Raw genomic sequence first — 27318 nt, 5'->3', positions numbered from 1 at the left:
GTGTATGTGTTTGTATAATTGTCCTTAGGGATTGTTACATGCTGGATCAAATAATACAGCATACTTCCACATGGTTGAGGTATTGGTGAACTGATTCAACACTAGATGAGTGGTAGGGACAGAAGCTCCTCATTATTCTATTCCAGCGTTCAATACACTTCTTGCAATGCACCCCTACTTACATCATACATTTTTTCATTGCTGGAGTTGCTGATTTACATGGTGATACGTCCCAAAGCAAATGTTAAATCAGGGGAGTCGGGTGGCTGAGCGGTGGGGGAATCGGGCTAGTAATCAGAAGGTTGCCAGTTCGATTCTCGGCTGTGCCATTCCCGGCTGTTGTGTCCTTGGGCAAGGCACTTCACCCTACTTGCCTCGGGGGGAATGTCCCTGTACTTACTGCAAGTTGCTCTGGATAAGAGCGTCTGCTAAATGTAATTATTACACGGCTGTTCTTAACGCTGTAGAAAGCTCCATTCACTTGAATGGGGCTTCCCAACGTTCTGCGGTCTGATATCTTCTGATAACAGACCATTGCTATGAATAACAGACCGCTGTCAAGGAAAGTGGCCTTTTTACTTCTGATTCACGTCTTTCGTAGCACTCCGCAAGTAGTCAGTTTCAACCCCAGCGTACTCCGTTGCTTAGTGACGTCAGCTGATTTGAATCCTAAACAATGTTCAACGTCTATGAAGTTCAACGTCTTTGGCAAACTATTTCTCTGCTGATCAACACTACAAATGGTAACAAATAAATTGTAAAAAGACACACTGTTAAGTCATTTTGTTGGCAAGTAGCCGTGTAATAAGCGGGATAAGCAGAAATTTCCAAGCAGAAATGTACATATAGAATACAATGCCTGCAATACATTATGTAAGGGATAATGTATAGAACGCCGGTCATTATCGGGAAAATAAGCCCCGACAGGGCGAACAGCACCCCGACGCGAAGCGGAGGGGTGCTGTTCGCCCTGTCGGGGCTTATTTTCCCGATAATGACCGTCTGGAATTTTGTCTCAAAACCAGCAACTATTACTGTTTTAAAATTGACTAACATTATTATTGCAAGCAATTTGTCAATATAATCCATGAAATTGTAATACATGCTGCTTAGTAATGTTTAAGGAAAGGAGGGGGGGCTGGACTGAGCATCTCCATACAGTGCAAGAGGAAGATCATTTGTGGTTTGGCAGTGAGGTAAAACTGTATTTCTACTGGATGGGATCTATGCGTCTACCACAGAAGCAGTTAACATAAATAGCCTACAGTGGCTTCCTTCCCCTTTTGTCATCTGAACTGATCTGAAAACGTGCTACCATGTAGCGGCTTCCCATAAGAAATATGTTTGAACTGATCCAGTTTTTTGCACATTTGTGCCAAAATGAGAAAATGGAAATAAATTAAAGCAGCCACTTTAAAGGATTTAGATACTTCGTTCCCTATGTTGTTTCATGTCCCAGATGGGTATGGTAGGAGGCAGTGCTCTATGGTTCAGGTGAAGAGATCAGTGTAGTCCACGCTGCCGGCCTTCTGTCCACATGGGTGAAGCAGTTGCTCCCCTCCTGATATGGTAATTGGCTCTCCCTTGAGAGAAAAAGAAGAATTGCATGTGTTTTCATTAACTTGATTTTTTACAGTCGCTAGGACACATTTCTCAATACTTAGGTCACTTTTTCTCCACACAGTAAGCACAACAGAAATATATGTTGGCTAAACTGTGGATCATTTATCATTGCTTTGGCACAAAATGTATTCAATGACTACATCTTTCAAATTACATTCATTCGACACAAAAAAACGCCAAAACTCCTGTACCTACAGGCCAATTTGCACATGCTTACATACTGTTTTTTTTTTTTTTACAAACTGTTAAACTTAATTTCAAAACAATAACATAATACAAAATAAGACAGCAATTTGCTACATTTTTACAGTAACGTAATGAAATATATTTTGAATCTAAAAATTAAATGCTATAAAAACAATTGTACCAACCACAGCTGTTACTCTTTCAATTTCATTACAAAAGGAAAAACTTCAGAACAGTTTTGTATTGTGATATAAACATGGACCCAGCCATAGATAGAGAAGCAGCTGAAAGAGGAAGAAGAGTGGCTGAAAGGGGAGAGGAATACGTATGCATGGCGGAAGAAGAATAAGAGGAAGAAGAATAAGAGGAAGAAGAATAAGAGGAAGATCAAGAGCTGTAGTCTCAGATAAGATCAGAGCTACTGTAATTGATCATGTAATAAATCATGGTCTCTCAATGAGAGAGGTTTGTCAGAGAGTGCAGCCAAATCTGTAACGCTCAACAGTGGCATTGATAAGGAGGTTATTCTGAAGGAGGCAGGCCGGAAGGAGTCACGACAAAGAAAGGAGTTTGACTTTGTTTGATCCGGGTGCTCGACTAATAAACCAATCAGTTCAAGACAAACTGATGGCATGAGTGAAAACTCTGTCTCTCAGCCATCCTTAAATACATGAGTTAGACAGTACAGATATACAATGCACAGAACTACTTCCTTAACGGGTCTTCAGTGGTCAGTACACTGATACACTAGACCATACACCAGCAGGTGAAGTGGTCATAAATCAAATTAGCCCTGTATGCATCACAGTCTCCTAACTGTCTGGGCTGTGTGCTATAGTCTGCTCAGTGGAAGCCTCGCTTCAGGACCTCTTGACCTTACAGATACTCAGGCTGTACAGAAAATCTACCTTACAGGCATCTGTTAGAGTTTTCCGGCAAACCAACGAGTAACCAACGGGAATCTGACTGAGTTGAATATTACAGAAGTAGATAGAGCAAAGCCTCCAAACCGACTTGTGTGTAATTGCTTTTGCATTTCTTCTTAGGACTCAATGGTTACCTCACACAGGTGGGAGAGGTAGGATGTTCACTGATGTGCAGGAAACTGCCATTGTTGATATGGTCATCAGAAACAATGGTATAAAACTCATTGAGATTCGAGACAGAGTCTTGGCAGACAACGTTACTTTTGCAAATATTCATATATTCATAGAGTAAGCATAAGTATTTCTAGAGTCCTGAAAAAACATCAGGTCAGGATGAAGCAGTTGTACACAGTGCCTTTTGAGAGGAACTCTGAACGTGTCAAGCAACTCAGGGACCCATATGTCCAGGTAAGATCACAATAAAATACAGAACCTACAAGTTGTTCGGGATGCACGGGATTCGGTTTCGGATTTGACCGAATATTGGGCTTTTTGACGGGGTTCGGTTTCGGCTGAACCTTAGAATTTTTTCCACTGAACCCAACCCTACGCGTGCTACGCTGATCGACATAATGACAACGCCGTAACATAGGTGGACCGTTCAATGCAGTAGGCTGAGAGAAAGTGAAAATCGAACTTGTGAACAGAAAAAGTGTTTGGCAGTACTTTTAGTCAAAAGAAGGAGATTCAAGTCGAGCTGCATGTTCAATTTGCAATGCCGATTTGTCTTGTGGTGGCAAGGACCCTAAACAATACACAACATCTCCGCTGTTAAAACATCCGAAAGAAATTCAAGAAATCTAAAAGGCTAATATTTTGGATATTGACTGGATCTTGAGATAGGCATATGGTAATTGTCAAAATAGTTTTTCCCCACTTGTCTTCCTGGCATAATGTTGCCTATTCTTTTTTTTTCTTTTTTTTACAGTAATTTTTTTTAAATACACTGCTGTAGACGTTGTTTACTTCTTTAATGTGTTTACTGTTTTAATGGACTGAAGATGGGAGTAGGATTCGGTTTCGGATTCTGCCGAATCTTAACCAGTGGATTCGGTATTCGGCCAAACCTCAAAAATCTGGATTTGGTGCATCCCTATTTTTAAGTAGGTCTTCAGTAACATCTTCAACCTCTCCCTTAACCTGTCTGTACTCCCCAACTGCTTCAAGAGGACCACCATTATCCCTGTGCCCAAGAACACCAAGGTCACATGTTTGAATGACTATCGCCCGATAGCACTGACCTCTGTCATTAGCTAAGGTAGTCAATGATCTATTATTAGCCTCTGACGCGGGCTCTATCTCTGTTCTGGTTCTTCTAGACCTAAGTGCAGCATTTGACACTGTGGATCATGAGATTCCCCTGGAACGTATGGAGAACTATGTTGGGATTTCTGGTACTTCACTTCAGTGGTTTAGATCTTATCTATCTGATAGATCACAATATGTCCACTATGATGGCTGCTCATCCAGGAGCTCCACTGTAAAATACCATAGAGTACCACAGGGTTCAGTTCTAGGCCCTCTGTTATTTTCACTCTATATGTTGCCTTTAGGGAACATAATTAGAAGCTCTGGGGTAAATGTTCACTGTTATGCAGATGATACTCAGCTATACATGTCCATAAAGCCTGGAGAATTTCCACATGCTATGGAAAAATATGTTTCCGGGTTGAAAACTTGGATGACAGCACATTTCCTTCTTCTTAATGTGGATAAAACCGAGGTTCAAATTTTCGGCCCTAAAAAATACTGAAATAATCCAATCTGACCTTAGACTTAGACGGCGTCAAAGTATCTCAAAGCCAGCTGGTAGAAAATTTAGGAGTCACATTGGACCCAGATCTTTCGTTTGAGTACCATATTAAACAAATCACCAGAACCGCATTTTTCCATCTACGTAATATTGCCAAAATACGAAAATTCCTCTCAAAGGATGATGCTGAAAAACTAATACATGCTTTTGTTACGTCCCGATTGGACTACTGCAATGTGTTGTTCTCTGGCTTCCCAACTACCCACTTGAAAAATTTACAGCGGGTACAAAATGCTGCTGCTAGACTATTGACAAAAACAAGAAAGTTTGATCATATAACATCTACTCTTATCTCTTTACACTGGCTCCCTATCCAAGCCAGAGCTGATTTCCAAGTTTTATTACTAACTTACAAATCTCTGCATTGATTGGCACCACTGTACCTCTCCGGTCTCCTTGCACCCTATTGCCCCGCAAGGACTCTAAAATATCAACATGCCGGCTATCTGGTAATACCCCAAATGAAGAAAAAAAACTGCTGGAGGTAGGGCGTTCTCATATAGAGCACCTCTTCTCTGGAACAAATTACCTGTCTCAATTAAGGAGGCTGATACTGTTTCGACATTTAAAACTAGACTAAAACGTTCTTGTTTAGTCAGTTCTATGCTTGTTAAAGGTAAGTATGTGTGTACTTTCTAAGTAAACCTGGGGTGTGCGTTTGCCTATGTGTGTTTCACATGTAACTTTTAAATTGTAATTTTAGCTTATGTTCACACTGCCCATTTAGATGTTACAAATAAAGTAAACCTGTTAATGTATATTGTTACTATTATAGTTCCGTTGCTGTATATTGTTATTGTTATAGTTGACTTGTTGGAGACAACGGGGGACTGGTTGTTTTCATCCTTATTCTATAAATATAACCTATTTTAGAGTTGTTTCCCCCGGAACAGATTTCATGGTCCAAACGGGGGGGCTGTCGCTGTTTTGGTGTTTGGGGCTGCATCAAATACCCTTTTAGCTTTGTTAAATTGCTGCACTAGTCCACACTTGACCAGTGGGGATCTGTATTACGACTGTAACTGTTAGCTGCGCCTGGCATTCTCTAATCCCTGCTCTCCTCTCTCTGTCCCCGTCCCCCCCACACACATCCCCTGTGGTGTGGGGGGTTTGAGCTGTCAGGACCTGCCTGGTCGTCGGTCTACCAACGCTGGACCAGGTCGTCTACCCGAACCCAGTCTCCATGACGGCCAAAACCGGTCCCATCCAACGTCTATAAAGCCGAACAATGGATTTTGGTGTTTCAAAACCCATTGACATAGTATGACTATGTTTAGCTTGTGTTCTGCTCCTCTCTCTTACCAACCGTCTTTGGAGGAGGGGGATCCCTCTCTGAATTGCTCCTCCCAAGGTTTCTTCCATTTTTTCTCCCGTTTTTCCTTGTCTTCCTTGAGGGTTTGGGTTGGTTGAGGGGCAGTTCTATGGGCGTATGTGAAGCCCTCTGTGACATGCTTGCGTGTAAAAAGGGCTATACAAATAAATTTGATTTGATTGACGGGAGGAATCTCCCTTTTTTTAACAAAAAAGATTGAAATCTCTCTCTGAGTTGTGGGAGACGACGACGATTGGTCAAAGTTGCAGGAAAATTGCGGTGATTAGTTAAAATTGTCACGCTGAATTTGCAAGGAATCGTTACATTTGCGTGAATTGGTGCAATTGCAACATTGCGAATTTCTGGAGGGTCTGGATAGTGAGTTCATGTGTTTTGGAGGTGTGGTTTTGAAGGGAAGGTTGGGATATTTTGATCTGAATCCAAACTGAACTCAAGCAAAGATTTCTATGTTTGTAAAATGTACCTACCCTGCCTTTAATAATGCTTGCTAACAGAACTTTTTATAAATTCACTCATATGGTTAAATAATATATAACCCATAATACATTGCTCTAGACCAGGGGTCTGCAACCTTCTCTATCAAAAGAGCCATTGTAGTCCCTCTCCCACGAAAGAAAATTTATCTGGAGCCGCAAAGCTTATTTGACCCCTAAAATGAAGATAATATGAGCCTATAGCTGTGTAGGTAATGTAGGTAATATATATAAAAGAACTATAGTTTGTTGCATTTATTAAATTATAGAAGAAAAAGGGTTGCATGTTATTGCTGGTTTTGCCTGTTATAATAAAGGGAAACAAACGAGCTGCCACAAAACTAGCGACAGTGAGTTTACAGACTTAATCCACTTGATGAAAGCACTGGTATGTTTGCTTTGATCAGCTTTCAGCTGCAGTTCCAAAACCGCTCTTTTTCGTTCATCTCCAGCTTTGTACTTTTCAGCAAATGCTGCGTGTTTGTTCTGGAAATGTCTTTCAGCAGAATTTTTTGTTGTTCAAGCATACAGGTAAGCCAGCATCGTTGAACGTGAAACAAATGCATCCGTCCACGCAGAATTAAAATCTCTATTTTCTTCCGAAACCTTTCTGAAACGTTTGGGCCGAAAACTCAATATTAGCCACCTGCAGGTGCAAATACAGCAATAGACTTTGTAGGCTGTGATGCATGGTTGTCAAAATATCAAAACGCTTTTGAAAAATATTTTATTGTCACAGTGTCAATCTCCAATATAATAGGTGTTCCATTTGAAAGAAAAAGTTGCAGGACTGCAGAGGGGTGAAAGAGCCGCATGCGGCTCCAGAGCAGCGGGTTGCCGACCCTTGCTCTAAACAAACGATATCAAATGTGGTACATTGTTCTCAATGTTGTACATAGCAGCAACATTCAGCTACTTTCACACAATGATGGACAGGGAATGACTTATTTTTATACTACCTCATGGTACTCGACAAGCTCTGCCAATGATGAGAAGTGTAACTGGTCCCCCAGCAGTGTATAGCATCCGTCTGTGGCATCAATGAGGAAGTGCTTAACTGCATCTTCACATCGATAGGAGAGTACATATCCCAAAATCCTCTCACTGACCCGAACCAGGAAATAGCCCGGTGTCCCTTCGGTCAGTAGGTTCTCTGCATCCTCCCGTGAAATAATTCCTTGGTGAAGCAAAATAAACATGTTACATACTGGTGGTATGTGAGACCAAAAACTGTGTATAAAAGCATTTGATATCTAATACACTGCAATACAGTGTACTTAACACTACTAAGCAGAATAAAAACATAACGGCCATAAAGGTTTAAGGGAAACATATATAATATAACTCCCAATAAAATTGTTCCTAGCTAAAATCTTGAAGCCAGGTTATCACTCATTTGATTGTAGATTAAAAGGGGTCATTGATTGCAGAACCGAATTTACCTTGTCACAGTTCAGTGGGTAAAATGGACATACAGTGAACCTCGAAATCCATTGACATCTCTTTCCTATGTAAATCTCACATTTAAGAAATGTAGCTGTAAAAGTCTGTTTTGAAAAATCCCCTGTGACGTCACAACGGGGCTCTACCTTTTTGAGTTCTGGTCTGTACCTTTATCACGCCCCAAAATGTACTGCATGCTGCTCTGTGTACTTCCACAGAATTACAAAGAAGAACGTTTTTCTAGCTTATTGAAAATGGACTATGGTGGTAAATGCAGTGTTCCAGGCTGTACAGAGAATGCTTTTCAGAGTCTTCCTAAGGAACCAAACACTCGACGGGCAGTGATGTTTGTCTATGAGAAGATCCCTGTGCAGTTCGACCCTCAATTACACATTTGCTCGAACCATTTCACAGAGGACAGTTATAAATGAATACCTTGGACAATTTAAAGAAGGATTTGCTAAGCCGCTGTTGCTGAAAAGAGGTGCTGTTCCAACCGTATGCTCATCCCAAATGCAAGCTGTAAGTATGATTTTGTCGCTAACAGTTAGCCTTTTAGCAATGCTAACGTCTCCTGTATCTAGCATAAGTAGAATGCTAAATACGTTTCTAAACACATCAACATACCTTACTTAGCAAATGAATCTAGCTAGACTAGCTGTCCCAGCTAACACATGATGTTGCGGCAACGTTGCCAGTAGGTGCTCAGTTGGTAACCCGCGACGTTACCTTCTGGCAACGTCGTGGCAACGTTGTGGCAACGTTATTAAGGGAATGTTGCCAGTTGGTCCCATGGACAACGTTGCTACGACGTTGTACTTTGGTCGGCTGGTTACGTTATTTTTAGACCTGTGGGCAACGTTGCCGCGACGTCGTCCCTTGGTCGGCTGGTTACGTTATATTTAGGTCCGTGGGCAACGTTGCCGCGACGTTGTACCTTGGTCGGCTGGTAACGTCATTTTTAGGTCCGTGGCCAACGTTGCCGCGACGTTGTACCTTGGTCGGCTGGTTACGTTATTTTTTGGTCCCATGGACAACGTTGCGGCAACGTTGTACCTTGGTCGGCTGGTAACGTCATTTTTAGGTCCGTGGGCAACGTTGCCGCGACATTGTACCATGGTCGGTTGGATACATTCATTTTGGTACCATGGGTTAAGTTGCCGTTAAGTCGCTCTTTGGTCGCAGGACAACGGATCTCGAGTGCAGTGGTTTATCATGGAGAGATCACACTGGATTGCTCTCAGTTCTGACACTTTTGTAATTTAGCCATAGTCTACATGAATTTCAATCACACAATATTAAATGTTGCACCCAGCACGTATAAATGTAGACAATGTATTAGGGATGGGCGTGGTTAATCGAATATCCGGATATCCTAAAGTAAGTTAGTATTCGAATACTTTTTTCGAATACTTATGAGCGTAGTTTAATAAAAAAATAAAAAATAAAATAATGAAAAACCGTTGCGTCGTGTTGTGAATTCTAATAGTTGTGACGTTAGAAATGATGAAAACCATCAAAAAAGGTAGGCTACGCCTGCGTTCTGCTGCGAGTCTCCTTTCATTTCATTTGGCACTACAAGAAGCATTGTGTCCTGGCTAAGCAGTAGGCTACCTCGCAGCAACCTCAGTTCATGCAGTTTTTTCTACGCCGGCCTGCTCGTAAATCGACTCCGTACTGGCCTCTCCCCTGAGCATGTTTACGTGCTCATTTTCCTGAATAAAAATGCATATGGCTAATTCAGTTGTGGCTTATTTATTTTCTTACCAGTAGCCATGTAGAGTTAGCGTAATCCGCTGTTTATGTTTGCATTGTGTGGTGGCGCACCGTATCCTATAGGATTTCGGTTCCAAGTTAATATCCAAGTTAATATGCAATATATTACTCCATGTGTGTCTTTCGTTTTTATCGAGGATAGCCTTCCCAATGTGTTTAATTGAGTCCAATGTAGCCTACTTTTCATTTCACATAATAATAGGCTATCGCTTTTCCGCCAAATTAAGAGCCTACGTCTGAAGACGCAGCGTTTTTTCAAGTTCATTGTCTTTTCGTCATGTTAATAAATTGATCTTTCATTTGTTTTCTTTATTCAACCCTTATTTAATCTAATAGCTGAACAGTCCCAATTATTGCCAGAATGTGTGGTGGTTCATGTGTTTACTGTATGCTTTACGTCATGCCAGGCTAATTAACGGAACCACATTAACAAAAATAGATTATCCGGATATTCGAAAATAATTTCAATAAAAACTATTCGAATAGTGAAATCAGTTCAAATCTCCATCCCTATTATTAGCTTCCGTATAGCAACCTAGCATAATACTCGTAGCAATGCTCCTACCTGCTAGTGTTACTTGTTAGCCTACTAATTGTAAATTTTGAAGCCATACTATAGCGTTTGTCACATTGTTTGTCTATCGGAAAATAGTCGGTTGTAATGTTCAGAATCACACATGTGCGACCCTACGCTGTGTGGAGCCCTGCTTTCGAACGATCACACATGTGCGATGCTGATCCTTTTATATTTATATCAAAATGCTAATACTATGTACTTAAACTACATTCCACTTTCATTTCTGTACAGAGTATCCTACCACCGTCACACGGCCTAGCACTGTGTCCCTGGGAAATTATGGTAAAGTAATGAATGACCGTTTTTAACAGTGACAATAATTGTATGAACCATGGCAACCCTAAAGGCTATGTTTTGAAGCAAAAGCATGACTTAAAACTTTTGCATCACCAGACTCCTAGGTGTCAACTCTGGTCTGGTAGAGGAGAACCCATATGGGGTCCAGGAAAACAGCTGGCAGCCAGGCAAGTGCAAATATAAGACACTCAAAGCTTCTCAATATCATTGCCAACTCATTGTAAGGCATACTTAAGTTGTTCTGATCATGGCAGGGGGATACATATTTGTCAAAACAACAAATGTTGTCTTACAAATGCTTTGTATACAGCCATTCAAGGTAACATGTGTTATTTACATCAATGTTACAGCTAATCTAGAAGAACCACAGTGTATGCCAATCATGTTAACTCTTGTAAACTTCTTTTACTTGTCTTTACTGACAGACACATTACAGGTTATGTTCCAGAAGATGGAGACATTGGAGGAGAACCAGCGAGAGGCGACGACAGGGCAAACATGCTGAAGAGGTGCCAGTGATGGACCTACAGGTGGCCCAAACAGAGGCTGAAGACCTTGAGGAGCGCCTTAAGGTGCTGGAGTTCCGAAAGAGTGGTAGGTGTTTTGAGATGTTGTGAACTTTGGCTTACACGCAGTGTTCAACGTTCAAATTGGTGCTAACAATAAGTTCATGACTTCTAATTGCAGATGCAGTGATGAAGTGGAAGACGGGACTAGGAGAGACGGCTGTGGAGCTCCTCACAGCGTAGACACTCAAACACGCCCCGGCAGCCCATTCAAAACAAGCCAGGTGAATGAATGATGACGGCAGCTTCCCAATCCAACCTTTCACATGGCTATGTGACCAAAAACTAGAATCCCATAATATTTTTTTGATGATGTATATTATTCTAGATGTGATTTTTTTTAATGACTTGTTTAGCCTCTTTGATACGTGCAATTATGTTGATAGGACACTAACTTATTTTGTGCTTCATTGTAAGGGCCAACAGACAGGACCTGTAGCGGGGACTGGCAGAAGATGTTCATTCACTGTTTCATTCACTGTATTCACTGGCACTTTGTTTGAAATAAAATGACTGAATGTTACATGGAAATGCTGCCTTGTTTATGATTAGCTTGAGTTAGGCAACACACCACACAAACATAGAGAGAAAAACTGGAGAAAGGATACGTCTGCATTGCTAATAACTGTTACCGACAAAATCATATTACAGCTTGCGGTTGTGATGAACTTAAGTATGGAGGACATACCCGTTTGAGCGTTTTTTCTGAAATACATTTTAAGTTATTCCTGGGGAAATTATGGAATTAAATGACATTAACGATACTTAAATACATGTGCACAATAATATCAACAGTATTTGCTAAATGTAGATGTTTTTAATTTGACCTTGGCTACTTCCGTTTATCAGCAGTTTGTGAAAGAGGCTATAGCCTATAGCCTCTAGAAACTATAGTTTCACGACAGCGACTTTGGATGTAGACTTCTTTAACATATTAGCTGATTAGCCAGTATGAGTGAGATATGTATACAGTTACATTAACGAACCTTTTGTTTGTAAAATACGTTGTCTTAAATACGATGGGAACACATCACATCAACAATTCTAAAATGCCTGACACGCCAAATGTTGTCAAGCGTCCCTTAAATTCAGATTCGAGTCGGATTTCCATGTAGCCTGGCTATCTCGTTGCAGTAAATGGGTGCGGGCACTCATGGGGCATAAACTCATATCTCAAGTCCCAACTGGAAAATGTTAGCGGTTTCAGTCATGTAGAGGAAATGTTCCTGAACAGATTGACATCAAGTTAAGGTTGTGGCATTGAAGTTCAGGTTAGTAGCCAAGGGTGTAAAGACCACTCGGCTAATTACAGACGTCTTAAAACTGTTAAAACCCCAGTGCCACATTCGGGATGGTATTCACACAGGCATTGGCTGTAATTTGAGTGATAGTTTGTTTCATCAATTGAAAAACTGATCTGGGACTTTTGACTCAAGTAGTAGGGGTGCTAGCTTGTCCGTGCTATAGCTTCCTAAACAACTATGGAATTCTATGTTTGAGTTTTTGGGTGGATTTGCTTAAATAGCAACACATCTGTGTTGTGTAGTCTCAAATATGATGTATTATTTCGCTTAGGAAACGGCACTTTGAATCACACACTAGACAGACACCAGTGTAACTGCAGTGATGGTAGCTACAGTACACATTTCTAAGGTGTAAGGTACCTCTTCTAAGACACAAGACATGTGTTGTCAACATCTACAATGGGCCTACAGCACTGGAAGCAATCTTTTGAGAAAGATATAATAAAACAAAGAAATGATGAAGTAAGTATGATGAAGTAAGTACGATAAATCAAGGGAGGTGGTTGCTCAGAGACATTATTCTGCCAGACATACAATTACACATTACTTGGATCAGTGCAGTAAGGCAAATGCAAGAATCTAATGGACAATGTCCATACCAGGGGCGTTGTTAGATGTAAAGCTCTACTGGGGCCCCTATTCAATCCTTTTTTTCTTCCAAGCTTGCTGCGCACAATACACTGCTCAGCTATAGAAACTCCCCTTGCTTAACCCACAATACAACAGTTCAGAGACGCAAGTTTGATATCAGCTTTTAAAAGCTTAAATCTGCCCTCTATTTCCCCGACACAAAAACCCTGTTAAAAGTTAGGCTACTGGATGTATTGATTAGTAGTAGACTATTTATATAAAACAATGTCAAAAAAGCCAATTTAGATGAGTTTAGATGGTGTTTTTTAATCAACGAAGTAAAGGTCTAAAAACGTTCTTGGCCTACGTAGCCCATCGTTCACGACGTCAATCATGGCATGTCATTTTATTGTGATTGAAGTGGTGGATGAGGGAGCTGTCATTGTACACGATTTAAAGGAAACATTCTTTCTGGATGAAGTCACGTGTCCGTGTGCATTGCTTTTGTTGTGGTGGATTGTATGATCCATGTTTTACCTCTCGGGCTGCTTAAGAATAGGAGTTAGCTTGACTACTTAAATCTGACTTGAATTAGTAGGACTGCTTGAGCTGAAATTGGCCTTTATGGAACCGCTTTAGCCCCGCTTGACTAACTAAACTTATTCAAGTCTGGTTTAGGACTATAAGTCTAGCTTTTTTGAGCGGCCTTTATGGAACAGGCCCCTGTTCTAATGGTTTCCGGCGGGACAGACAGCAGCTCCATCTCGATTCACGGACATTTTTGGTATATTAACACAATGTCAATTGGTTACTGGTGTGTTGTGTCATGTATATCTGATACTTTATTAACATTTATGTATAACATTACTTTATACATAATGCAATGTTGTGAAGCCGAGCTAGAAATGGCTATGCTAGCTACCATACTGTACATACCAAACAGTAGCTTAATGAGGATTATATTTTTTAACGTTTAACTTTTGACTGCCGGAGGGGAGTGGCTGAACAGTGCGTGTCCAGGGTGGGAGGAGTCGGCCACAATCTTTCTCACTTGCCTCAGGGAGCAACCGATCACCTCAGCAGTGCAGATGATACGCTGCTCTTGTCCTCGGCAGTGGCATCAGTGTACCCGATGGTGATGGAGGAGGTGAGGATGGACTCTAGGATGGCTGTGTTGAAGTGCACCATCATTGTCTAAGGCCGGTTGAATTTCTTCAGCTGACGCAGGAAGTACATCCTCTGTTGTGCTTTCTTGGTGACGGAGCTGATGTTCAGTTCCCACATGAGGTCCTGGGAGAGAATAGTGCCCAGGAAGCGAAAGGACTCCACAGTGTTGACTGGGGAGTCACACAGGGTGATGGTGCTTAGTGGGGCTGGATTCTTCCGGAAGTCCACAACCATCTCTTCTGTCTTGAGAGCGTTTAGTTCCAAGTAGTTCTGGCTGCACCAGGTCACCAGGTTGTCAGCTTCCCACCTCTAGTCAGAATCATCCCCGCCAGAGATGAGCCCAATGAGGATGGTGTCATCTGCAAACTTCAAGAGTTTGACGGACTGATGACTGGAGTTGCACCTTTTGGGATAGAGGGAGAAGGGGAAAGAACAAAGTCTGGGTCCAGGTGCTGAAGGGTGAAGTTGAGGGCCATGTTTACTGCATCGTCTACAGATCTGTTGGCTCTGTAGGCAAACTGCAGGGGGTCCAGGAGAGGGTCCGTGATGGATTTGAGGTGTGCCAGCACCAGACGCTTGTAAGACTTCATTACCACAGAAGTCAGGGCGACAGGTCTGTAATCATTAAGTCCAGTTGACCTTAGCTTTTTGGGCACAGTGATGATTGTGGAGCACTTGAAAATGTCTGGCACTTGGCCTCCAGAGAGGTGTTGAAGATTGAGACAAAACAGAGTGCACCGACTGGCTGAGGCTGCCATCAGTGTCTGTCTTGGATTTAGATAGCAGGGGCTTTGCCAGCCATTTCTGCCGGGGCTGTAGCCCTGAACCTTTTGAGTGTAGCCCCGAATATAATTATTATATCTCGACAAAACAAACTGTGTGTTATGTGAGTTTCTGTAACATGCTACAACAGTGTGTCAAAATAAATTCACTGTCTATATAGCATGTCATTGAACGTAATGTTTATATTACATAAAGCTCAAATTAAAGCAAACCTTTTTGAGCATTCTACATTGATGTTCCGAGCTGGGTCAAATAAGCCTAGTCAAGGTCCTATGTTAGGTTTGGACTAAGCCCCGAATGTTAACAATGTATGTCTACATCCCTGCCTAATAGTGTGTATGGACAAAATAATTTACTTTCATAGACATTCAGTAAATGCGTGTGGACAGCAAATCACCCAAAATGTGTGCCTTAGACAAATTGGCACTGTAATGTTAAAATTAGATAAAATTGACCTTCCCACTCAAATGTCATCCCAAATGGAAACAATTCTAATGGATGATTATCTCCACACAAACATTTCAGAAACTATGTCACTGAAGATTTACTAACTAAATTCAAGCTGTTTGCTTTACCATGGAACCAAGGAGCTATACGACTCTGATCCTTTTCAAAACCTGCTCGAAGAGGTATCTGCTCCTCCTGGAACCATTGGATGATGTGCTCTTTACCGGAGGTGGAAAGAGTGCGTGGCACACCCTTCTTCCTGTCGACACCACAAAGACAAAGACAGAAAAGTGGGTCAGGCGGTAAAGAGCATTCCTGCATTTAAGTTCTAAAGCTTGGGCTTGGGCGTCAGACTGCGAATCCCTAGATATCTGCTTGCACCCCGAATTAACGAGACAGACCCATCACAAGTGTGCGGGTTGATGTACATTGAATCCATTCCAGGCCAAGGACATAACACTGACGCTGTGATAACTGATGTAAATTGATTATGTATGTAATGACATGATGATAACAATCTTATGAAGTTTGATTCCGGGATGAACGGGGACATAATAACAATGACCCGATTCACTGCATCATCACAAGCCACAACATACTGAACACAGCAACACTCCTTTTGTTTAAAACCATTGTTTAAACTAATATCAGACATCCAAATATTTTGAGCATTTGGAGTGTACTTACATTTTACAACTGATATTTATGTATATTTTAAATAAGTATGCATACTCATTATTGATGAAGATTGCACCAATAAAAAAGCATACAACATACATTTGTTGTTGCTCATTTATTTATTTACTCAGTTATTTGTTTGGCTTTTTGAAATCCGACAAAGAGCAGAGCAATGTTCAGTGCAAATTGTGTAGTAAACAAACAGGTGGCTACCAAGTCTGGTAATACGACAAACCTTTTTTACCACCTGAAGCAAAATTACTCGTTAGAACATGCAGAAAGTGTGAGTTTGCGCCAAGGTATTGTTAAAAGCACGTTTTTAAAAAGCTTAAGTTACTTGACCCCAGGTATGTGCTCCCTGGCCGCAAACATTTCTCTCACACCGTTCTGCCTAAACTTTATGCCGAGTGTAGGGAAAAAGTTGAAGAAGAGACTTATTTTGCTACTACTATGGATCTGTGGTCTATTATCTTAATTATCGTTATTGATCTTATTCCGGAAGTCACAATAGGCGCGGCCATCCGCGTATTCTCATTTCCGGTTTAGATACTTTCCACTTTATAACGGTGCTAAAAGACAGTGTCTTAAACATGCTCTGGTACTCATTTATGGCTAATAGAGATGCCCATTGTCCACTGCAGTTTGTGGCTACCATAACAGGTGGAGAAGACGGAATCAGACCCTGTATGATCATTGTTTTGACCATGGAAAAAAGAGGTCCGAGTGTTGTGGGCCGACATAATTTGCATCGACCTCCAACCAAAGTTGAGGATCTGCGTCCCTGGCTGAAGGCGCTGAATTAAAAAAAACACCGAAGTTTCCTTTTGTCTGCTCGTATCAATAAAGGGTGTAAAGTAACTATATTTTAGTATGTTTTAGTGTTCTCAATTCATGAAATAGATACATGATTATAACCCAATGTATGGGCATGGCAGTGAGCAAAACAATTGCTGCAGTGCATCTAAGTTTAATATAAAGCTTTTGAAACAACGCAGCAATCAAATTATTTCATGCGTCTTTACAATTGCCATTAGATAGGAGGGAAGATACATATTTTGTAAGTTTTAACACGTTGCATATCGCTTGTACCAAAGCCCCTCGATGAAAAAGTTGTTACTATTTATTATTACAGCACAATTTGTCACTCATAAATTTGCAGTTTATGGCTAATAGCAGAGACCTGATGTAAAAACTACAGCCTCAAGTAGATAAACAAGAGGCTAGCTAACGTTCTACTGCTCACAGTGCTAGCTGGTCTGTTTTGAGGGGAAGTCTCAAATACATGTACTGACTGTAAAATGTATCACACGAGTGAATCCTAGAGGACCTAAGCTTTCAAACAAAGTATAGCAAATGCATATGCCCTGCAGTGAAATCGTTAGAATATATTGTGTTTTTGGCTAATGTGATGCCTGCATATCGCAGCAGAGTGTAGGGCAGCGATCTGACCGGCAAACGAATTATATCAACAGAAAGTCGTTTTCAAGCCATCCAGTGAAAGGGTGTACGTGTTGACTTGTTGTAGCACACGAACATAGCACATCTTGCACAAATCCACCAAATGATTTGATATTTTAGCAGTGGGACTTCTCAACAGTTCTCCATTGAATTGAACGATATCCCCGATAAAGCGGAAGTGCAAATATAACGGAAGTGCAAAAAGATGAAAAAAGTGGGCGGGGCGCAATAAGGTGAATAGAATGGAAATATTAATATCTATAGTGTTAATTTTTTGCCCATATCGCCCAGCCCTATTTCCCTGCAGTCTCTTAAGTGTTTTATGTGTTAATTACTTTGTCTTTGCATCGTACCAGCTGAGTAACAGAATGCAACCGTCTGTAATCTGAAGGAGATAGGTCGCTTTGACATAGATAGGTGATTGGGTTGGGTTTTTACCCGGCATATACAAAACCTGCGCTGAAAACGGGAGAGAAACTGTTCAACGGTCTAACTTCACATTTCAGTGCAACAAAGTTTTTGTGCTTTGCAAATGCTTTCAGGACCTAGGCTACCTACTCATATCAAGCTACGTATGAGATATCATCACCTGGCCTGTGTCTGTGGCCTTTTTATTCTGTAACTAGCCTAGTCGATTTAAAGTTCTTCCAGCTAGCTAGCCAGCTGTGTAGTACCTCCCGGAAGCTAACTAGTTATAGTTAATAAAAACTGAGAAATATATCCTATATCTGCGGATGTAGCCAGCCATGTTTTCTGCAATAACACCACCATGGGCTTTATTTTTTGTCAGCAGTTGTTAGCTATGCAAGTAGCAAAATGACTTAAGACTCGTCTTTCATTAAGACGGTGAGTCAGTGAGTCGTTGTTGCACATAACACGCTAGCATTCTGTTAATGAATGCTGATTCGTTAGTGAAGGACGACCAGAGATCCCGCTTGATGGCATCCAGAGCGGAACCAGAATGTCAGAGCATTAGCAACATCAGCAACAACATTAGCAAACCAAAACTCTTTCTAGCAAGTGTATTGATAGGAGAGCCTAACCTGTCAGCTGTGTTGTCGATGCCTCGAGAGAAAAAGGGAAGTGACAGTTTGCCGTAAAGCAGCATCTCTGGCCGTACAATGTGTATAACGTCATTTACATTTTAAAATGCTTTCTAGAACAAAAAGGCGACTTTTAAAAAGTCTAAGACCCAGCAGTGTGTATTTGTTTTTGCCTCCCTCTTTGAATTCAACATTCAAATCACTAGAAAAAAAATTATATCCTGAGAAAAGTGGATTTTGAGGGGTATAGCTCCATAGACCTCCATTCATTCTGCACTCGCCCGTTAGCGTGCTCATATGGATCTAGAGTTGAACTACAACCAGTTCAGAAGCTGGAAGTTTCCCGAGAGTGGCAGTTCTCCCCATAGAAGACATTCTCTGGCATTGAGCTTTCACACAATAACCGGAAGTTGTGTGAAAGGTCTATCGAGTTTGATTTACTCCTGTGGCTACAGTCTGTTCTGTACTAATGCATTACCTGTAGTGCTGTATGTGTGACGCATGCGCAGTACAATAAAGTTGGCATGCCCGGAGCTAGCAGTGCGTACGTTGACTGGAATACATTACATGGCAGTAGTGATGGGAAGTTAGGATCATTTTACTGATTCGGTTCTTTGAATCTCGTTCAGTAAAATGAATGAATCTTTTTTCGAGTCATTCGTTCATTTCAACGGCGGAGGGGGGGGCTATACGTCCACTGCAAACACGTATCATATTCTCATGTAGGTTAGTGCATGACATGTGCACCAGTAGATACTATTTCAATATATACTATATTCCTGCATTAAAATAATGTATCATGACAGTTTGTATGATTTGGTCATTTATTATCACACTAGCATTTAATTATCATGAAAAACAATTACACTGCACTAAACTGTAAGTGTAAATGTGAAGTGAAAATAACAAAACCAGTCAGTATGATGACTTGAGCGAATATCATTCACGTCCTACTAAAACAGCGGCCATGCAAAAGAGAATGAGGAAACTGTTTCCTCTACTAAAAAATACAATGCGGGTCACGTGAAAAAAGGATCCAAAGACTCGTAGAAAGACCGAGTCGGGAAATGAACGTATTGTTTGTTTCCTCTAGCTACCAGTACAGAGCCTATGCAGGTCACGTGAAAAATTATCCAAAGACTCGTACCCGAAGACCGAGTCGGGAAATGAACGAATAATTTCTGGGAGCCTATGCAACAGTCCCGATGCACGGCCACGAGAAAATGAACGAATCACTCTTTGAGAGAACTCGTTAATCCCGATTCCTTGTAAGGATTCGTTCAAAATGAACGAATCGTTCACGAACGACACATCACTACATGGCAGAGCTGCCAACTCTCACGGTTTTGCCGTGTGACATGAATTTCAACCATTTCTCACGCTCTCACGCCACACCTTGTATATTTCACGCTGAAAAGGCAACGCCAAACAAGTAGCCAAGCTAACATTGTCAACATTAACGGACGACCGCAGGTTAACCGAGTGAAGCAACGTTGACTGCAAAAAGCCGGGTAAAGTTGCCTTTGGGGGGAGTGATGTTTGAGAAAGCTCGTCCGGAGGGTGGGGTGCTACCAAATCTCACACCAAGGTTTTTGGAAAAGTAGGCAGCCCTGACATGGTGTCAGAAGTTGTTTGAATATCCCAAGATCGATTAGGATTGATTGGGATTTGTATCAAGAGTTTGAAAGATTCCGAAGTCACGCGGCTAAGCAACAGGCAGGCTAGCTAGGTACGTGGATCGGAGAACAGGGCAGAGAAGTACAAGACACTAGCCTGGGGAGAAGGAGAAAAATAAGATCTGTATTGGATACATTTGCCAATTATATCAGACCCAGAAAAAAACTAAATGATGGCACCATTCCAAACAAAGAAAACAAGGGCCAACTGAAAGTTTCGATAACTTCCTGAAGAATTTGAGACTAATTCTGATGAACTGTGAGTACACTGACCCCGACGAAATGCTCGGTGACGCCATCATTGCGGGAGTGAGAGAGAAACGAGTCCAAGAGCGGCTGCTCGAAAGAGGCGACGACCTCATGTTAAACAAAGCCATAGAAATACCTCAGCAGTCTGAAAACTGAGAACTTCCTACCCAGTAACAAAATGCACAACAAAGGAAACTTTACAAGAAAAGCATCCGTCAGTTCAACAAAAAACTGCACAAAGTGTGGAAAAGACCCACAGCACAAGTGGAACCAAGGCAAGTGCCCAGCAAAAGGCTCTGTTTGTTCCTACTGCCACAAACCAAACCATTGGGTGGCAGTGTGTCACAAGCGAGCGGTAAGCGCTGTAAATATTGAGGCAAATTAAGATTCTCCATATGAAGAAATTCTGAATATTAATCTGAGGCAGCCTCCCATGGTTGACCCCATGTTGACAAATGGGTGGTGAAATTGGAAATTCTGTCTAAAGAAGTGATATTCCGAATACTTTTTTTTATCTCAATGGGACCTTCCTGGTTAAATAAAGGTCAAATATATATATTTTTAAATATGTTGTGGACAGCGGAAACAACGAGTACTGCCGCAACAGTCAACATCTTCGTGCAAATACTCCAGTTGCCAACCGTCCACGCCATTGGATACGTGATGAATTGTGGACTGAGCCACCAAAGCAGACAGGGCCACCGGAGCAGTCAGCTGAATAGCAACCACTGTCTCCCACCCCTTCTGAAGAGCCTCACTCACTTCCCAGGAAAACCTTGAACCATGCTTAGGCCCAGCAAGGTGAACAGTACATCACTAGGCGAGGCAGAGTTGTCAAGCCGCCCGACAGACTGACTTATTGAGGGCCAAAGTGTGGTACAGACACCTTTTGAAGTGAAGTGCTAGTAACCTCTCCTTCCAAGTTAGTGTGACTAAAGTCACAGTATTTTAATGTTCTTATTAGTGCTGTCAGTTTAACGCGTTATTAACGGCGTCAATTATTTTATCGCGCGATTAACGCTCTTTTTGGCCTAGCAAACTTTGTAGTTTTTTTCACATGCTGTTGCAACAACTACCGACGTTAGAAAAACTACAACACCACACCGGATCTTGCGAGCTGGCTAAAGAGTAGTAGCAGAGCCCGTTTACGGATATTAGACATTCTCTAGTAGTAGGCTAACGTTACGTTTTGAGTGGATGACGAGCGCGAGATGCCGAAATGGATGCCAATAAGATTCTGAATGGAAAGTTTGCTTTTAAAAAGTTGCCAAATGGTTCTATTGACAAGACCAGTGATCTGTGTGTTTTGTCATTGTAAACTGAGCTATCATCGAAGCACGTCCAGTCTGAAATACCACTTGATGGCCAAGCACACAGCTGATGCGAATTCTCTGCCCCCTCGTCAAAGCCAGGCGATTGCAATGTTGTTTTCAATAAAAAAAATATTTGCACAAAGCAATCCGAACCACTTTTCTATGTTGATAAGAGCATTAAAATTTGAAAAAAGATTGGGACAAAAAGAAATCAGGGACATTTAGAATAGATAAAAATCTGCGATTAATTGTGATTAATCGCGAGTTAACTATGACATTAATGCGATTAATCGCGATTAAATATTTTAATCGTTTGACAGCACTAGTTCTTATGTGTTTATTTATTTTCATAAAGCCACTGAACTCTAGAATGGATGTTGATATTATTTAACATGAAGCCAGGACATTTAAACTGCTGACGATATTTCGAAGTTTCTCCTGTGTACGTTTCTTATTTTGTTACGAAGGGAGATGTAATGTATTGAGTTTTAATTACTCCTGTGGCTACAGTCTGTTCTGTACTAATGCATTACCCGTAGTGCTGTATGTTTGGCGCATGCGCAGTACAATAAAGTTGGCATGCTCGAAACTAGAAGCGCGTATGTTGACTGGAATAAATTACAGCAAACACACACAATAAGGTAGTAACACAATAGATGGCTTTGCAGCTTTGCTGCTTGGCCCCTAATAATAAATGGGGATAACATTGCTGCCCATACCCTGCATTATTTTATTTAATGTTTATTTCAGGCGCAATGGCCCATACACAAATACATTACATACAAGAGACATGAATCTCCTTAATTAAAAAATCCTTAATTAAAAACAACACATGGCCTATGTACAGTGTAGCAGTAGGTTCTCCAGAACTGGCTCCTGGACAAAGCGTCTGAGGTTAACAGGAGCCTAACCATGTCATTCCCAGATGCCAGGAGGCGGGCCACAAAAGAATGCGTCAGCTTTCGACCTCCTGGCGTCCAAGGTGTCAACACGCAGCTGCGCAAAGAGCCAGCTGTTGCTGCTAGACCTTGGTCGTGACATGATCATCTTAAAAGCGTTGTGATAGGCAACTCTTAGTCTCTGCAGCGCACCAGCGCTATGGTTGCACCATAGCTGGGCAGAGCAGTGTGCCATAAACAGGATTCGCTTCGCCTCAGTCGAGCATTTGCCAAATGTTCGGGTTACAGTGTTAGCTTTTGTATACAACTGGCGAGTTTGCGCGCGAATAGAGCTATCGTCAGAGAGATCTAGTGTTTTTTGAAAACCGAGATAGGTCACAGAAAGGACATAGGTGGGCCGTAAAGCTTCACTGAGGGTGGCGTTCTGGGCAAGCAACATTGGTGACGGAAAATACATGCAGTTTGTCTTTTTATCACAAAAAGTCATGTCGTTTTCAGCACCAAAGGCCTCACAAATATGAATCCGTTTCTGCAGAGCCTTTACAGACGGACATATCAGGCAAATATCATCAGCATACAATAAATGATTAACGGGTACATTCCAAATAAAGCAGCCAGCATTGGCGGCGTTTGGCTTCCCAGTAAGGTTCGAAACATACGTATTGAACAGTAGTGGAGACAGTAGACTCCCCTTGGGGACACCGTTACCGGGGCTAAAGCTGCCGAAACGGTAGTCCCCCAGCGCACCCTGAAGGATAACCTATAAAACCAATATACAATGGTATGTACTAAGTAGACAGGTATGTTTCTGTCAATCTATTTCTGAAACAGTGCATAGTGGTTAACCTTATCGAACGCCTTAGAGGCATCAAGGAAACAGACGAAGATGTTAGTGCCTCGTCTTTTAAAGTACGATATGATCTCCTTTAGAGCAAAAATGCACGTCTATACCATGTTTTTTAAAACCAAATTGATTCGCTGGAGAAGACAAGTGCTTCTCCTGGTGGTTGAGCAAAAGTGATTCAAACAATAAAAAAATGGGGCTAGAAATAGAAATGGGACGATAATTATTCTTAATAGAAGGATTAAGATTTTGTTTCTTGATTATTGGAATAAGAATAACTTTGAGTAGGATAGGGGAGACATGGGCGTGCACTAATATGGCCGAAAACAAAAGGGACAACAGAACGGTAGACCGAGATCCCGTCTGCTTTAAATTAGCATAGCATAGCAACACAAAATTGCCAGCTGTTGAAGCACATCCCTTTTTCAAGTTATTCACATTTTCCTAAAATTAAGTATGGAAAGCTTGTCTTATCAGATAACTTAAAACGGCATTCTACCTGTCTTGAATTTTTTTTTGCGTGTCTCTGTACTTTAGGTCAGTGGTTCCTAACCCTGGTCCTCAGGGCACGCCTGTCCTGCATGTTTTAGATGTTTCCCTGTTTGATTCAAATGAATGGTCATAAGCAGGCTTCTGCAGAGCTGGATAACAACCCATTCATTTCAATCAGGTGTGTTAGAGCAGGGAAACATCTAAAACATGCAGGACAGGGGTGCCCTGAGGACCAGGGTTGGGAACCACTGCTTTAGATGACCTAAACCTGTTTTTCAGGTTTATATGTGCATTATTGGGTGTGACTCTCTATGGCAAGGCACACCCTGTTCTCTCTAATATACGGGGGCCAAGGATCTAAACTGTGAAGCCACCTATTGTGTTTCTACCTTTTCTTATCGGGGGCCAAGCAGCAAAGCCACTTATTGTGTTTCTAGCTTTTCTTATTATTAAGGTTAGAGTGAGTTTCCTTGTGTGTTATGTAAAATATGTTATTGTTTGATATTGGATTTGTATTATTGTACAGTTCTATGTACACTAGAATTAATATTACTTGACTTGATCAACCTAGATTATAATAAATGAATGAATAACCAAAACCATAAAAAGAGCAATTTTTCATCCCCTCAAATTAATACAATGTAGTACTTAACAACACAGCAGAAACATTAATAGACCTAGACTAATAGTCTAGTGTTGGGGGATTTGGTTCAGATAAGTACCGGGATACTTTCCTTCCACAGTTATTGTATTATCATGCTGACTCCGATATAGATTGATATTTTATTCCGATTTTAAGTCTTAGAATCCAACAGCAGAATTTTATAATATTACTTACAAATTAAGGGTATCACTAGTAAGAGTGAGGTTCCTGGGTTTGGGTCTAGGCAGAAGGGCCAGCTTCTCCCCTCCAAAGGCCTTGGCAGTTGCAGCTACTCGACCTTGCTCTAGAGCCTTCACCGATCTCCTACGATGATCATCACGGGTCTGCTTGGCAATGGATCGCCGACGGAGGTCTGCTGCTTTGGACTTCCGCACTATAAAACACCCAAATACTGTATTTAGAACCCTGTTTAAAAACCTAAAACTACACATTTAACTACCAACAACTACCAAACAACCATGTTTACAAAGGTTTACTTATTAAATGAAACCTTTCTTGGATAACCCAGAGAGGGTTCTTATTTGAACGTTTTCTCACATGTCTCCTGCCAGTCCGTGTCATCCCTCTCTTCCTTCACTTTCCTCAGGTCCATGTAGATCTGCTGCTTCCGCTTCTCCTCCAACCTTTTCACCTCCTCCTCAGCCATCCTCCTCTCTTCTGACTCTCTTTTCTGTAAGACAAAGAAAAATACACCTTAATATCTCCACGTGTGTGAGAACATATCTTTAAAATGAGAGACGTGTGGCCCACAGAAAAAATTGAAAACACTTTCCATTTAGGGAACAACTACTTGACATTGCCCACAATTACTATTTATATTATATTCCTCATGCAGGTGCATTGTTGGATTGTCTGAGGCATCAACTTCCTTGTTTAAATAACTTCTCTGTAAAAAATTCCAAAGCATGTCAAAGGTAGACTAAATGCTATTTTGTATGTAACAAAAACAGCTGGGGTCTCATTTATAAACACAACAGCAAAACGGGGCTGAAAATGTGTGTATGCAACTTCCCACGCAAAGGTTGTGATTTATAACAAACAAACTTGACAGGAGAATGTGCAGTCCTCCACGAAAACTCTGACCCATGCGTAGGCCTACGCACATTTTGACAGTGGGAATTGGCAACACAGATGACCATATTGTAGTCACACTGCAGAAAGTAAATGTGGGAAGAACGATTACTCGTAATATTTATATATTTTGTTTTCCTCACACACTTTTTTTTCACTCCATTTCATCATTATCATGAAGATTACATCCAGCAGTGTTATTTGCGCTTGTACTGAGTGATAATTGTTCCATAAACACCCTGTACAATTCAAATTTTAAATCAAAATTCAGCACTGTCTCACCATCAGATGCCCCGACTGCATGGAATACAGGATAACATCACATATCCTACCTTTAGATAATATTCTAAAAAAAAATAGATATTTTTTCAAAACGAAAGCTAGCTAGCTTTAGTTGGCTTCCGTTACCTAGCAACCTAGCATAATACTCGTAGCAATGCTACTACCTGCTAGTGTTACTTGTTAGCCTCCTAATTGTACATTTTGAAGCCATACTATAGCGTTTGTCATTTAGTTTTTGTCTATCGGAAAATAGTCGGTTGGAATGTTCAGAATCACATATGTGTGACGGTACTCTGTGGGGCCCGCTTTCAAACGATCACATATACGTGACGCTACTAATTAACGGGTTAATACTGTTCATAACAAATCGCTTTTGTTTTCAAATTGTATGTTGACTCGGGGTATCACTGGCACAGTTGATGCCACTTGCACAGTTTTTTTATTTATTGGTGATCCACCGTCCACCAAATAATGTGGTTTTCGGGCCTCCACCAATAGCCTAACAGTGTCTGAGAAGTTGCGCTTTTTAGTTTTTTTTCCCCACCAGTCGCCATGATTCACCGTAAAGAAAAATGGCATGCCAGGGTCATTAATATACTGGATTAGCATTCATGAGGTGCTTTGCATTGACCATTTATGGTTGAAAATGGGCGTGTTCAGGGTGGGGTAAAATGCTGATTCACGTAGGCACACTTGTGGGTAGTCTGTGATTTATAAAGGGAACATTGCTTACAAGTATGCGTACACATGGTTTTATGAATCGGATTTATTGGGGCGTATGCCATTTTTGGTTTTTGGTTGTACGTACACTTTTAGTAAGAATCCTACGCAGTTTAATAAATGAGACCCCTGGTATGTATGGCTAATCAGTCTCTAATTATGACTGTAAGAGCCAAATATGTAATGGTATTGTGGGGTATGGTTAAGGCTGTACACTGGGTGGCGCTGTTTGGCTCGGCTATATAGGCTGGGGGGAGACAGGTAGTGCCAGGTGTTGACCCCGGAAGGGGGCTTATGGCGGAATTTGGAGCAGTTTACTCGTGTTTTATGGATGTTTTGTTTGTACCAAATCCCTGGAATACAGTACGATATCTTTAGCCGGCTTTTGGACTCATTGAACCCAAGACGAGCTACAAGTAAAACCATAGCCACCTAGCGCGTCGTACCAGAGCTTGGGGCAACACGACAATAGCTTGGGCTGTTATAATGACCGTTAATAACAAATCATATAACAAACCATAAAGTGGTATCAGAACACTTAGAAGTCATATTTTTTGAACAAACCATTGTTCTGGTGAAATACTTATTTCACAACAATAACTATACTGTACATTAACCCTTACGGCGTTGACAGCATCCAAACTT

General features: G+C 41.3%; 1 protein-coding gene across 5 annotated transcripts in view; it reads right to left on the bottom strand.

The window, feature by feature from the left end:
* Positions 1-773: 773 nt before the first annotated feature.
* Positions 774-27318, bottom strand: part of sh2d4a (SH2 domain containing 4A) — a 37476-nt gene continuing 10931 nt past the window's right edge. For 4 of the 5 annotated variants that reach the window (XM_084693284.1, XM_084693285.1, XM_084693286.1 and 1 more), the window contains 5 exons: positions 25138-25270; positions 24775-24973; positions 15413-15543; positions 7314-7531; positions 7065-7203 (listed from right to left, as the gene is read on the bottom strand). In XM_084693284.1, coding sequence (XP_084549410.1) covers positions 7096-7203; positions 7314-7531; positions 15413-15543; positions 24775-24973; positions 25138-25270 — 789 coding nt within the window. In that variant the 3' untranslated portion in view covers positions 7065-7095. Of the gene's footprint in view, positions 1584-7064; positions 7204-7313; positions 7532-15412; positions 15544-24774; positions 24974-25137; positions 25271-27318 lie in introns of those variants that run through there. The other variant, XM_084693287.1, reaches the window with a different exon arrangement.

Source organism: Hypomesus nipponensis, chromosome 27 (assembly GCF_054491055.1).
Source record: "Hypomesus nipponensis isolate SF chromosome 27, ASM5449105v1, whole genome shotgun sequence".
NCBI lineage: Eukaryota > Metazoa > Chordata > Actinopteri > Osmeriformes > Osmeridae > Hypomesus > Hypomesus nipponensis.
The sequence above is the reverse complement of the archived record's forward strand: the minus strand, read 5'-3'. Positions and strand labels throughout refer to the sequence as shown.